At 45.0% G+C, this 14,725-nt stretch overlaps 1 protein-coding gene across 3 annotated transcripts in view; it reads left to right on the forward strand.

Moving 5' to 3' along the window:
* HEG1 (heart development protein with EGF like domains 1) overlaps nt 1–14,725 on the forward strand; it is a 121,383-nt gene that overhangs the window by 67,328 nt on the left and 39,330 nt on the right. For all 3 annotated transcript variants that reach the window (XM_030210560.1, XM_030210561.1, XM_030210562.1), the window contains exons 3-5: nt 8,451–8,567; nt 11,743–11,865; nt 12,637–12,740. In XM_030210560.1, coding sequence (XP_030066420.1) covers nt 8,451–8,567; nt 11,743–11,865; nt 12,637–12,740 — 344 coding nt within the window. The remainder of the gene's footprint in view (nt 1–8,450; nt 8,568–11,742; nt 11,866–12,636; nt 12,741–14,725) is intronic.

The raw sequence follows: 14,725 nt of genomic DNA on the forward strand, positions 1-14,725 counted from the left end.
ATTGCGGGGCCCTGTGCAGACAAGTTCAGTGGGGCTCTCTGCCTGTCCACCCACACCCGCCATCATAAGCAATAATTTATCAGTTTAAAAGGAGGTCTAGAGCTCTCGGAACCCCACTTCATGCCCATACCTTGATATGCATCTACCACGGTTCAGTAGAGAGAGGCAGACAGCGGAAGCAATTTTCATATCCCGCCAGCTACCGATCCCAGAGCCTCTTCACTGCTGCATGCCACCCTTGCGGAAGCAGGAAGTGACATCTAAAGGGGGTGGGATGCAGCAGCGAAGGAGGCTCTGGGCTCGGCAGCTGACAGGATATGAAAATCGCTGCCGCTACCTGATACTCTCTACTGAAATGCGGATGCATATTTAAGGTACAGAGCAGGGAGATGTTCCGAGACAGGAGGACAGACGTGCCAGATATGCGGGGCCCCTAGGAGCACGAGGTCCTGTGCAACCTCCCCTGTCACCCCTGCCTAAGACCGGCCCTATGAGTGACACCCTTGAGACAATGGCATATTCAACGTTGTTATTCCAGTTCTGCTATTATTAATGTATCAGTGCACAGGAATTAGTGGCACAAAATTAGATGAGGCTGAGGATTTTTTGTGATGTGGTGTAACTTGTGATTTTTATATAGGGGCCTTTTGCTAAAGTGTTGCTAAAGTGTTGCCCAATGCGGCCACCGGCAGTAGTTCTGCCTGTAATTGCCAATGGGTGGCGGTAAGTGCTCTCCCCCCCCCCCTCAAGGCCACGCGGGAAGAATAATTTTACCACATGGCCATGTCTTTTTTAGGGGCTTTTTACCCGCTGTGGTAAAAAGGGCCCTGGCACATGGCAAAAACGGCTCCCTCCGCTACCGCAGGGCCCTTTTTATTGCAGCTTGATGAAAGGACCCCATAGTCCTTTACAGTATGTGGAGCCGTCTCAGATTGCCCCCCAGACATACTCCTGCTATTTGATGTAGCAGTTTAGTGATCTGCTCTCTAGGACACTGGCGCTTAAACCAGGGGCGTAGCCAGACTTTGGCAGGAGGGGGGTCCAGAGCCCAGTGAGGAGGCACATTTTAGCTCCCCCGGCGCCACTGACACCCCCCCTGCCATTGCCGACCCTCCCTCTCCTCCCTGCCGCCACCGCTGCCACCACCAACTTTGACGACCCCTGCCGACGACCCTCTCGACCACTCCTCCCGCCGAAAACCCTCTCAACCCCCCCTCCTGCTGCCAACCCTCCCCCGCTGCCGCCATGGGCTACCTTTGCTGGCGGGGGACCCCAATCCCCGCCAGCCGAGGTCCTCTTTTTCCCGCGAAGGCTTCGTTCTGTTTCTTCGTTCAGAACGAAGCCTTCGCGGGAAGAAGAGGACCTCGGCTGGCGGGGATTGGGGTCCCCTGCCAGCAAAGGTAGCCCACGGCGACAGCGGCGGCGGGGGAGGGTTGGCAGCGGGAGGGGGGGGTCGAGAGGGTCATCGGCAGGGGGGCTCCAGGGCCAAATCTATGGGGGCCCAGGCCCCCATGGCCTCACGTAGATACGCCACTGGCTTAAACCGGTGTATTTTCAGGCTATTCATAAGGACTACTACTACTATTACTACTATTTAGCATTTCTATAGCGCTACAAGGCGTACGCAGCGCTGCACAAACATAGAAGAAAGACAGTCCCTGCTCAAAGAGCTTACAATCTAATAGACAAAAAAAAGTAAGCAAATCAAATCAATTAATGTGAACGGGAAGGAAGAGAGGAGGGTAGGTGGAGGCGAGTGGTTACAAGTGGTTACGAGTCAAAAGCAATGTCAAAGAAGTGGGCTTTCAGTCTAGATTTAAAGGTGGCCAAGGATGGGGCAAGACGTAGGGGCTCAGGAAGTTTATTCCAGGCGTAGGGTGCAGCGAGACAGAAGGCGCGAAGTCTGGAGTTGGCAGTAGTGGAGAAGGGAACAGATAAGAAGGATTTATCCATGGAGCGGAGTGCACGGGAAGGGGTGTAGGGAAGGACGAGTGTGGAGAGATACTGGGGAGCAGCAGAGTGAGTACATTTATAGGTTAGTAGAAGAAGTTTGAACAGGATGCGAAAACGGATAGGGAGCCAGTGAAGGATCTTGAGGAGAGGGGTAATATGAGTAAAGCGACCCTGGCGGAAGATGAGATGGGCAGCAGAGTTTTGAACCGACTGGAGAGGGGAGAGGTGACTAAGTGGGAGGCCAGCAAGAAGCAGATTGCAGTAGTCTAAACGAGAGGTGACAAGGGTGTGGATGAGGGTTTTGGTAGAGTGCTCAGAAAGAAAGGGGCGGATTTTACGGATGTTGTATGTGCAAGAGATTATATGCACTGTTTCCAATGTGTGCAAGTATATTCATAGAGATTATCCTGAAAACCTGAGCCCTGGGAGGGCCCAAGGACTGCTCTAGGACATAGTTGGGTGGGTTTCTTATGTGCTTAGAGGGCACTCATAAAGGTGCATATCCATCTGAAATAAAAACTTTATAACATAGTATATACGTGAGAATGGGTGGTAAGCATTCAGTTCCTGTTGCTTTTAAATATCCAAGTTTCCAAGTTTATTTAGAACTTACTACCCCGCCCTGTGGCAGTCTTCAGGCTGGTTTACAATCTAATACAGAGAACAAACAAATGAGTAGACATAAAATAGACACCCAGGTTTTAAGGAAGGGGGTAGAACTAACAATAATAATAGGAGAGAAACCAGTGGCGTAGCCAGAAGACAATTTTTGGGTGGGCCAGCGGGTTGGATGGGTGGGCACTACAACCCCCCCCCCCCCCCCACACACACACACGCGCACGCGTCTGTCCAGCATATTTAAAGTTATCGGTGCTGCCTCCACTCACCTTCTCCCACCGTGGCGCTGCCTCCTCTCCTGCACTTCATGGTCTCCGTCTCCCACCCCCGCGGCAGCGCTCTATCGGCGCTGCCTGCCTGACAGTTGACAGACGCAGTGCGACGACGTCCTGCTCTGGGACCTTCCCTCTGACGCATGCAATCTGTCCTGCGTAAACAGGAAGTTGAATCAACTCGGCAGAGGGAAGGCCCCGGAGCAGGAGGACGTTGCGCCGCGTCTGTCAGCTGTCAGGCAGGCAGCGCTGATAGCAAATTGAAAGCGCTGCCGCGAGGGTGGGAGACAGAGACCGTGAAGTGCAAGAGAGGAGGCAGCACTACGGCGGGGGTGGGAGAAGGTGAGGATGGGCCTGAGACAAAACTGGGTGGGCCTGGGCCCATCCAGGCCCACCCGTAGCTACGCCCCTGAGAGAAACATAGAGACACAAAAGCGAAGGGGAGGCTCTGTAAGTTAGATGGACGTCCTGAACAGAATCTAAATTGTGAATGTCAACTTTGCTAGGGATGATTGTAGTCTTCTTAGGAAGCCTGGAAGAGCATTCCGAATTGTGGTCCTACAACAGAGAAGATAGAATGCCTGATGTGTTCATGAACTATAACACAATAAGAAGGGATTACAAGCTGGTTTTGTTGAGCTGACTGGAGAGTTCTTGAAGGATTGTATGGAATTGAGTTATTGGACAGTTACAATGGTTCTCCAGTGGCCAAGATTCCTTGATATTATCACTATCCATGCAGCAATGAATATTCGGACCCATGCTCTTGGTTTTAGGCATTTGGTATGTGAACTGCTACACCGATCAATCGCAAAGAAGCCCTTTTTGGATTAAAATTCAAATATTTTTGGCATCGTTTCCAATATTATATCTTTTCATTTCTGAGTTATTTATAAGAGCAATGAGAATATATATATATGATGATGATAGCCGCAAAACAATTAAGCACTGTCAGTGGTCCTCCTCAGAAAACCTATCCTATATAATAATTTGCACCTCCAACGTTCCATGTCTGGCTGCCTGGGTTCGTAACATCTCCTGACGTCAGCCAGCCTCCAGCGTTCCATTCCCCCTCACGTCAAGACATAATGACGTCAAAGGACGGAACAGTGAGAGGGGAGGGAACGCTGGAGGCGAGCTGACGTCAGGAGGGATGTTACGAACGGAATGCAAGCCAGCGCCAGCCAGCCAGAGAACATTCAGGTACAAATCAAGGGGAAGAGAGAATCACGGGACATCGAGGGGAGGGAGGAAGGGAAGGGGAGGGCAGGGCAGAGGAGAATTGATGGACATGGATGGGAGGACAATAGAGGAGAGAATTGCGGGACACGGATGGGAGGGCAGGGAAGAGGAGAATCGCTGGACATGGAGGGGAGGGCTGGGGAGAGAGAAAACAAAAGCTTACATGACAGCCTTCCTAGGGCCTGTTTCATTGTTGAGGAAACGGGCATGGTTCCAGAAGTATATATATATATATATAAAACCTATTTATATATAATTTGGCATAAACTGCTGAAAATCTCAGGTCTGAGTCTTCTCAATGGGAAGAATGTTAAGGGAGGATGATGTGCTTAGGACACAGGTATAGAAAGCGAGAGGGGCAGTTATCAAGGTATGTTATGGCTCTAACCCGTGTTATTTGCCTATTAACGCATGTTAAAAATAACTAACATAGGGTTCAGTGCCATATTTTTTGGTCACCACAGGGTAAATAGTAATGAGATGCTGTAACAAGCAAATCCATGTAAAGTAGCTCATTACTATGCAAATTTTATATTGCGGCTTGTGGTGAACCCCATAAACTGTATTATATCTGGAAAAATAAACCCAGTTCCCAATTGCTCCTGGCTGTACCACCGTTAAATCCAGAATGGTGCCAGCGACCCCTAGTGGTAGTCTCACGGTACTATTGGTAGGGGTCAGTTTCCACATAAGAGCTCCCAGGATGGTAATGTTGCTTGCAAGGTGGCTCAAAAGCAAAATTACTCATCTAACATGGGAGTTAGAAACCTGCAGTACTGAGATGCCACAGATTGGTGACTCCGATGGTAAATCAAGGTGTGGCAAAAAGCTCAACTTTTAATCAACAAAAAAGGACAAGAGAGAATCTCAATATATAAACACAAAAAAACCTCTCTTAATGAAAACTACAAGATACTTAATACAATATTAAATTCCTGTGAAGTGCAGAGAGAAGAATAATGAGAAAGGGAAAAAGCCTCTGTGCCCAAACCTTTACCCAATATGTACTTTTGATAGGGTCTGGAGGAAATAATATGGTCAAAATCGGCATATAAAACTGAGTATTGAAGACATATTGTGCTCAAAGTTGAACATGTATATCTTGGAGGAAAGGAGAAACAGGGGTGAGATGATACAGACATTCAAATATTTGAAAGGTATTAATCCGCATACAAACCTTTTCCGGAGACGGGAGGGTGGTAGAACTAGAGGACATGAATTGAGGTTGAAGGGGGGCAGACTCAGGAGTAATGTCAGGAAGTATTTTTTCACAGAGAGGGTGGTGGATATGTGGAATGCCCTTCCGCGGGAGGTGGTGGAGATGAAAACGGTAATGGAATTCAAACATGTGTGGGATAAACACAAAGGAATCCTGTTTAGAAGGAATGGATCTATGGAATCTTAGTGGACATTGGGTGGCAACGCCAGTATTTGGAGAATAAAACCGGTGCAGGGCGGACTTCTACGGTCTGTGCCCTGAGAAAGGCAGGGACAAATCAAACTCGGATATACATATAAAGTATTACATACCATGTAAAATGAGTTTATCTTGTTGGGCAGACTGGATGGACCGTTCAGGTCTTTATCTGCCATCATTTACTATGTTTACTATGTTACTATGTAAAGTTACTGATGTCACGCACGCTTTGAAACAACTCACGGTAGCGAAACTTTGGCCACAGTCAGTGTGACTGACTTATCATGCACATTTGTGTCTACTACTAATTTTAGAAGCTAAGTAATTTTTTCACTTCTAATTTTTTGGATCCATGAGATTTACGTTATTCCTGTGAAGTTTTTAGCAATAATAAGTAAAAGAGAGAAGGGTTTTTTTATGCCAATGAAGAAAGTTATTTCCTCCAGAGGTTGGAGGGTGGAGGTTTGGGCACAGAGGCTTTTTTCCCTTTCTCATTATTATTCTCTCTGCGCTTCACAGGAATTTAGTATTGTATTATGTATCTTGCAGTTTTCATTGAAAAAGCTCAACTTTTGCTACACCTTGGTAACTACTCCACTGAACTTCAGCAAGACATGAGGAAAAATAAAAGTCTTAAGCATGCGTGCCAAAGCTTCCAACACCTTGAGTTTCTAAAGACTATATTTAAAGAGCTATTTAAAGAGAGACCATGGGATCCAGGATTGCTTTGCTAATAGCTGTAATTGTGGAACTGACAAAAAGATTTCCCGTACTTTAAAGCATGTAAATGAATCCTACCAGCACCTGAAGGAACTTGAAGTTAAACAAGAATGAATGAGGCACAAAAATATCTCTTCTTTTGCTTTGTACCTTTGAGGCAGTAGCATTTCCCTTCTCTGTGGAATAAATAGAATTGTTTTATTCAGGATCATATCTAATTGCTTTGATGTGCTCTGTTGAAATGCTGGGGTTTGTACCTCCATGCTCATTCTGTAACTGAGTGGCTACATTTGCACGCAGAATATGATCACTTTTGTGGGTAAGTGGCAGCAAAACAACTAAGCGCTATTCTATAAGGTAATGCATAAGTGGTGTACTGGATAATTGCAAGGGGAGCATTCATATGGGTGGAGCAAAGGAAGGGCAGGAGCGAGACTGCCACTTACACACATAGGGGTAAATTCTATAAATGGCGCCTTAAAAATTGGCACTGAAAAACCACGCGGTTAGTGTGATTCTATAAACTACGCCTAAAGTTAGGCGTAGTTTATAGAATATGCGCACGTGTAGGGGCATTTTCAAAAGAGAAGGGCGCCCATCTTCCGACACAAATTGGGAGATGGGCGTCCTTCTCTCAAGGTCACCCAAATTGGCATAATCGAAAGCCGATTTTGGGCGTCCTCAACTGCAGTCCATCATGAGAATGACCAAAGTTCACGGGGGCGTGTCGGAGGCATAGCAAAGGCGGGACTGGGGTGTGCTTAAGAGATGGGCGTCCTCGGCCGATAATGGAAAAAAGAAGGGCGTCCCTGACGAGCATTTGGTTGACTTTACTTGGCCCATTTTTTTTCACGACCAAGCCTCAAAAAGGTGCCCAAACTGACCAGATGGCCACCGGAGGGAATCTGGGATGACCTCCCCTTACTGCCCCAGTGGTCACCAACCTCCTCCCACCCTAAAAAAATGTAAAAAATCTTTTTGCCAGCCTCTATGCCAGCCTCAAATGTCATACCCAGTTCCATGACAGCAATATGCAGGCCCCTGGAGCAGTTTTTAGTGGGTGCAGTGCACTTCAGCAGGCAGACCCAGGCCCATCCCCCCCACCTGTTACACTTGTGCTGGTAAATGTGAGCCCTTCAAAACTCACCAGAAACCCACTGTACCCACATGTAGGTGCCCCCCTTCACCCCTTAGGGCTATGGTAGTGGTGTACAGTTGTGGGGAGTGGGTTTTTTTTTGGGGGGGGGTTAGGGGGGGCTAAGCACCGAAGGTAAGGGAGCTATACACCTGGGAGCAATTTCTGAAGTCCACTGCAGTGCCCCCTAGGGTGCCCGGTTGGTGTCCTGGCATGTGAGGGGTACCAGTGCACTACGAATGCTGGCTCCTCCCATGACCAAATGGCTTGGATTTGATCGTTTCTGAGATGGGCGTCCTCGGTTTCCATTATTGCTGAAAACCAGGGACAACCATCTCTAAGGTTGACCTAAATGTTGAGATTTGGGTGTCCCCGACCGTATTATCGAAACGAAAGATGGACGCCCATCTTGTTTCGATAATAGCGGTTTCCCCGCCCCTTCGCCGGGATGTCCTTAGAGATGGGCGCCCTTAGAGATGGTCACCCCCGTTCGATTATGCCCCTCTATGTGTGCCCAGTGTGAGCCAATTCAGAGTCACTGCCCAGCCACCGCGCGGCCTGTGCAGTAATTCCATTTTTTACATGCACCTGCTACACACGTCAGAAAATATATTTTACTTTCTGGCGCACAGCGAAAATCGGGCAGTAACTCTGGCTTGACACACGTAGGCTATTACTGCACGGTTAACGCGAGAGACCTCACCGCTAAGTCGATGGCAGGCGGTAAGGTATCAGACCCAAAATGGACGTGCGGCAATTTTTATTTTGCCGCACATCCATTTTCAGCAAAAATTTAAAAAGGCATTTTTTGCAGGTGTGCTGAAAAATGGATCTGCATGCGCCCAATACCCATGCGCCTACACTACCAAGGCCATTTTTTAGCACATCTTAGTGAAAGGACCCCTTAACCGGTAAGTCAATCCATTATTTGAGGGTGCTATCCAACACGTTTTGGGGCAGGGTCTCCAAATGGATTCAGGTGGCCGCTGTACAGAAGCAGTATGGTACGCAGAATTTGGAGAGGTAAAAAGTGGCATTTTAGTCCACCCAGAACATAATCTCTGCTTAATCCTTTTAATTTGTCATTTCACAGTCAGTATCTGCTCCCCGAACCCTTGTCTTCACCAAGGGGCATGTTTTGTGGACCACATCTCTGGTACATACCAGTGTGATTGTATGCCCTCCTGGAAAGGCAAGCATTGCGAGACAGGTAAGGGGCATTATGCTCAATTTTAAAATGGATTGATATTTAAAAGATTTGGTCCAGGTAAATTTGGTAGTTGTCAGGACAAATCTTAAAAGTTTGAATTTTTTGCCCTGCAATTCTCCATCCAAATTTTAACTGATTTTCATTGCTATCTGGTAAAATTAATAATTGGTTAAGTCTGTTCAGAAAAACACTAAAGTTAATCAGATATTTAGTGAACTTTAATTGGATATATTCAATGTCATATTGCGGGAACTCACAGTCAATCTGTTTTTCAAGACATCCACAATGAATACATGAGGTAAATATGTATAAATATATGTATTTAGAGAGAGAGAGAGCCTCCAATGCATGTACAAATTTATCTCATGCATATTCGTTGTAGATATTTTGAAATGGTGGTGGGCTGTATGCATTCTTTAGAAACGTATTCCATATCAAATTTGTATTAGTACTTCTGCTTTACAAATGTTTACCATTTGTCTATACCAGGGAATGGGAACACACATATCACCAAATTCTGTACAGGCCATTCAAGGTTAGGCACGCAGTTTTGGGTGCAGGTCGCAGACATGTGTGTAAAGTAGTTGGATAAATTGGTGATAATCACAAAATCGCCTTAACAAGCACTAATTACTGGTTATGTGCATATTTATTTATCCTTATTTATTTATTACATTTGTACCGCGCACATGGCAGGCTCAATGCGGCTTACATAGTAACAATAAAAAGAATTACAAGTCATAAGAAGAATGCACAATTTGTAGTAAATGTAATATTAATGGGGTAACGGATAAGTAAATTGAACATAGGAGGAATTAGGTGTAAATATCTGCTCTTCACCCCTATTCCATACTCTGCTGACTAATTCATCTCATGTGAAACTCTAAAAGGGGTATGGCCAAGGGAGGGGCATGGGAATTCCCAGGATTTAGGCGTGGAGTTATAGAATACTTCCATTTCTGTGCCCGACAGTAGTTAGGCGTGACAACCATTAACTCAAAATGAGAGGCAACCTCTTTCTAATTTACTCTGGGAAACACTTTCAGTCACACATAATATACATCCACAGAGTGTCTGTTAGTATAACCAATTTAAATTCAACTGTTTTTCAATACATATAAAATTTTTTTTTTGAAATGTGCTCATATGAGTTTCAAGGATACACGCAGACCAGAATCTATAAACTAATTACAGTCCATTTGTTATTTATAATCATTGCACACCATTTTTTACTCAAATAATGTGAGCAAAGCCATCAAACTTAAAGGCACTTAGCATTCATAGATATTTTGTGTCCCAACACGGATCATATTTTGCAGTCCTTAGATCTGAACGCTCTGGCTGCCGTATATCCCTTACAATTTAATTTCACAGGCTTACACAGAATCTCGGGACCCGAGAAGAGGGGGAGCACTTACCCATTGAAGTGGCAGTAAAGGCTTTCGCGCTAACCTGGCAGTAACCAGGCAACACTGCCTGATTACCACCTGGTAAACACCAGCGCTACAAAAATAAAAATCTTTTTGTAGCGCTGGAAATGGCACATGCTGGGGGTGGGAACTACTGCTGGGCTGCTGCAGTAGCCCAGGGGTGCTTCCAGTTTATCAAGCGGTAAGCACGCGTTGGGCTTACCGCCACTTAGTAAAAGACACCTTAGGAGATTAAGTACATAAGTACTGCCATACTGGGAAAGACCAAAGGTCTATCGAGCCCAGCATCCTGTTGCCAACAGTGGCCAATCCAGGTCACAAATACCCGGCAAGATCCCAAAAAAGTTCAAAACATTCTATACTGCTTATCCCAGAAATAGTGGATTTTCCCCAAGTCCAATTTAATAATGGTCTATGTACTTTTCCTTTAGGAAGCCATCCAAACCTTTTTTAAACTCCGCTAAGCTAACCGCCTTTACCACATTCTCTGGCAACGAATTCCAGAGTTTAATTACACGTTGAGTGAAGAAATATTTTCTCTGATTTGTTTTAAATTTACTACACTGTAGTTTCATTGCATGTCCCCTAGTCCTAGTATTTTTGGAAAGCGTGATCAGACGCTTCACGTCTACCCGTTCAACTCCACTCATTATTTTATAGACCTCTATCATATCTCCCCTCAGCCGCCTTTTCTGCAAGCTGAAGAGCCCTAGCTGCTTTAGCCTTTCCTCATAGGGAAGTCGTCCCACCCCCTTTATCATTTTCGTCGCCCTTCTCTGCACCTTTTCTAATTCCACTATATCTTTTTTGAGATACGGCGACCAGAATTGAACACAATATTCGAGGTGCAGTCGTACCATGGAGTGATACAAAGGCATTATAACATCCTCATTTTTGTTTTCCATTCCTTTCCTAATAATACCTAACATTCTATTTACTTTCTTAGCCGCAGCAGCACACTGAGCAGAAGGTTTCAACGTATCATCAATGACACCTAGATCCCTTTCTTGGTCCGTGACTCCTAACGTGGAACCTTGCATTACGAAGCTATAATTCGGGTTCCTGTTTCCCACATGCATCACTTTGCACTTGCTCACATTAAACGTCAGCTGCCATTTAGATGCCCCAGTCTCGTAAGGTCCGCTTGTAATTTTTCACAATCCTCCCGTGATTTAACGACTTTGAATAATTTTGTGTCATCAGCAAATTTAATTACCTCACTCCCATCTCTAGGTCATTTATAAATATGTTAAAAAGCAGCGGTCCCAGCACAGAGCCCTGGGGAACCCCACTAACTACCCTTCTGCATTGAGAATACTGACCATTTAACCCTACTCTCTGTTTTCTATCTTTTAACCAGTTTTTAATCCACAATAGAACAGGAGTATCTATAGGCATTTTCACCTGGATTTTATATATCGCGCCTAGTGTTCTGTGCCGAAATCTAAGCATATTCCATAACAATGCATATAACTTAATTGACTTATAAAGATAATCAGCGTTGATAACAGCACTTAACAGGCAATAACGAGCAGTAATTGGCAGTAATCATTAGAATTTATGTGCACAACTCGCTAAGCGGATTCTACATTCATGCGCTCTATGCATTGCTCCTGCAGGTTGGCCACTGTTGTACAAAAGCAATTGTGGGCAGATACTCTCAGCCCTGCGGAAGATTGCTCTCTGTTCAGCTGATAATCATTTTGCATGCTGGTTTGATGTTTCTCTTTCTTTCTTCTATTCAGATGTGGATGAATGTCTTTCTAATCCTTGTCCATCGCAGGCCTCATGCATCAATACACAAGGCTCTTTCACCTGCAAGTGTCCTGTTGGATATCAGTTACAGAAAGAAACAGAATGTAGTTTGGGTAATATGCCATAAATTAACATCTACCAGAACCGTATTCACTGCCCGCTGTGAACTGTGCACTTTACCACCTAGCTGGCCCCTTCAGAACTTGACAGTGGAGCCCCTTCATATCATAATTCGTGTTGTTGATCCCTTACACTCCTCTCTGCTATATTTTAAACTTCAGCTTCCTATAGAGGATATTACCTGAAGAGGGTACCTCTACCCCCTAAAACAAACCCAGTATTCTCCAACCCCCCAACAGACTGGGTTTTCAGGATACTACACATCCCGCCAATCATTTGGTCTAAGAACCTAGTTGATTTGCATATTTGGTTATTCTGGAAGCCAGACCCGTTGAGAATTGATAAGGATCAAATTTTAGAACCATGGCATTAGCCTAATAAAAAAAACCTTCTCTACTCAACGGGGGTGTAGCTACGGGTGGGCCTTGGTGGGCTGTGCACGCCCTCCTTCCCCCCCCCCCCCCAATTTAGGATTAGGCCTACTCAGCCAGTGGCAGCAGCAAAGGTCAATGAAAAGAAAACTGTAGGCGCATGGTAACCTTAGATGCCACCAAAAAGTCAGTCCTGCCTAGTATGCCACTGTACCCAGTTACCACATTGGTTTTCCTTTTTAAAATGTCTTACTTTGATGGGCTCACACAGGACACCCATTCTGCTTGAGAAAACACTTGAGGAACTATCAGCCCCGTTCCTTCACATTGTGAACCAGTTATTCCATCACTGGATGCTGCTTTGCAGATAACCGTTCTTTTTCTGATTTTTAGTAAGAACATTCATCGGCCACATTATATTACCCAGAGACCTTCTCAACAGCACCAAAGGAAAATATTCAGAACTTCATCAGATTGAAAAAGATGCACTCCAGATGGTAAGCGACTGACTCACAGTGTCCCGCGGACAGGAGCCTTCTAAAATATCTTCCCTCAGCCTGTCCTTCACTCTCTGGTCAGATAAATGGTTGGATTGTACTTCCTTTCCTTCATTAATCTCTCTGGCTTTCAAGTAGTTTTCTTTGATATGCTTCCAGGAAGAGGAGAAAGAAACATCCAAGGAATGATAATATCACATGTAGGAAGCACATGGAGATTAGAAAACACATGTGCCCTCAGCTCAGCTTTGCTAGCAGGCATCCTCCCTTCCTTGGTGTGAGCGTACCCTCCTCTCTACTCAGGCCAAATCACTCTGGCTGGGGGAATCCAAAAAGAGATCAGTCCTACGCTGTAGCACACAGGCGCTGACCCTTGCCAGATGCATTACTGGAGAGAATTTTCAGGTGAAAGTTTGCCATTTCCCCAGCTTAGAAAAAAACCCCAGGGGATCTAAATATATTTCATAAAATCCCCACAAGATTTTCCGCAGAATTTTGCCTCTTTTGTGTTAAATGCTCACAATAAATTCTACGATGAGGAACTGTATAAAATCAGTTTTTATGCAATTCTTTTCATTTTTTGCAGAATAAATTTTCATGTACTGCTGTAGGCACAAAATGGATGTTCCCAGAAAAAATAGGGAGATTTTTTCAAGATTGCAAAGAGGAGTCTTAGACTCATAATCCATGACTCTTCCCAAACATGGGCTAGTCAGAGCAGGTCTAAGGTCACTTCCATATAACTGGAACAGAGAAGCCACCTTGAATTTTAAGCATTTTTGTTATCAAAGGTGGCAACAGTGTAACCAGCATATGATCAGGAATAAACTAATTTTTCTCATTTTCCTGTCCAATCTCAAATTTGCAATATAAATTCAGACAAAGAGAACCTCTTTCATTCTTTTTCCCACTCTTGCAATATGTTTAGAACTGATAGGTGAAAACTTGAGTAAGAGTGAAAAGTAAAAAGCTACTACTACTACTACTTATCATTTCTATAGCTCTACTAGACGTACACAGCGCTGTACACTTGAACATGAAGAGACAGTCCCTGCTCGATAGAGCTTACAATCTAATTAGGACAGACAAGCAGGACAAATAAGGAATAAGGACAAAGAGTAGCAAGATTCCGGAATCCCAAAGAGCAGCAAGATTCCGGAATCCCAAACAATAGCAAGATTCCGTGCAGAATCCCAAAGAGTAGCAAGATTCGGGAATCCCAAAGACTACTACTACTACTTATCTTTTCTATAGTGCTACTAGACGTACGCAGCGCTGTACACTTGAACATGAAGAGGCAGTCCCTGCTCGACAGAGCTTGCAATCTAATCAGGACAAACAGGACAAATAAGGGATAAGGACAAAGAGTAGCAAGATTCCGGAATCCCAAACAATAGCAAGATTCCGTGCAGAATCCCAAAGAGTAGCAAGATTCCGGAATCCCAAACAATAGCAAGATTCCGTGCAGAATCCCAAAGAGTAGCAAGATTCTGGAATCCCAAAGACTACTACTACTACTACTACTACTACTACTACTATTACTTATCATTTCTATAGCGCTACTAGACGTACGCAGTGCTGTACACTTGAACATGAAGAGGCAGTCCCTGATCGACAGAGCTTACAATCTAATTAGGACAGACAAACAGGACAAACAAGAGATAAGGGAATATTAAAGTGAGGATGATAAAATAAGGGTTCTGAACAAGTGAATAAGGGTTAGGAGTTAAAAGCAGCATCAAAAAGGTGGGCTTTTAGCTTAGTTTTGAAGACGGCCAGAGATGGAGCTTGACGTACCGGCTCAGGAAGTCTATTCCAGGCATATGGTGCAGCAAGATAAAAGGAACGGAGTCTGGAGTTAGCGGTGGAGGAGGAGGGTGCAGATAAGAGAGATTTACCCAGTGAACGGAGTTCCCGGGGAGGAATGTAGGGAGAGATGAGAGTAGAGAGGTACTGAGGAGCTGCAGAGTGAATGCACTTATAGG

Source organism: Microcaecilia unicolor, chromosome 7 (assembly GCF_901765095.1).
Source record: "Microcaecilia unicolor chromosome 7, aMicUni1.1, whole genome shotgun sequence".
NCBI lineage: Eukaryota > Metazoa > Chordata > Amphibia > Gymnophiona > Siphonopidae > Microcaecilia > Microcaecilia unicolor.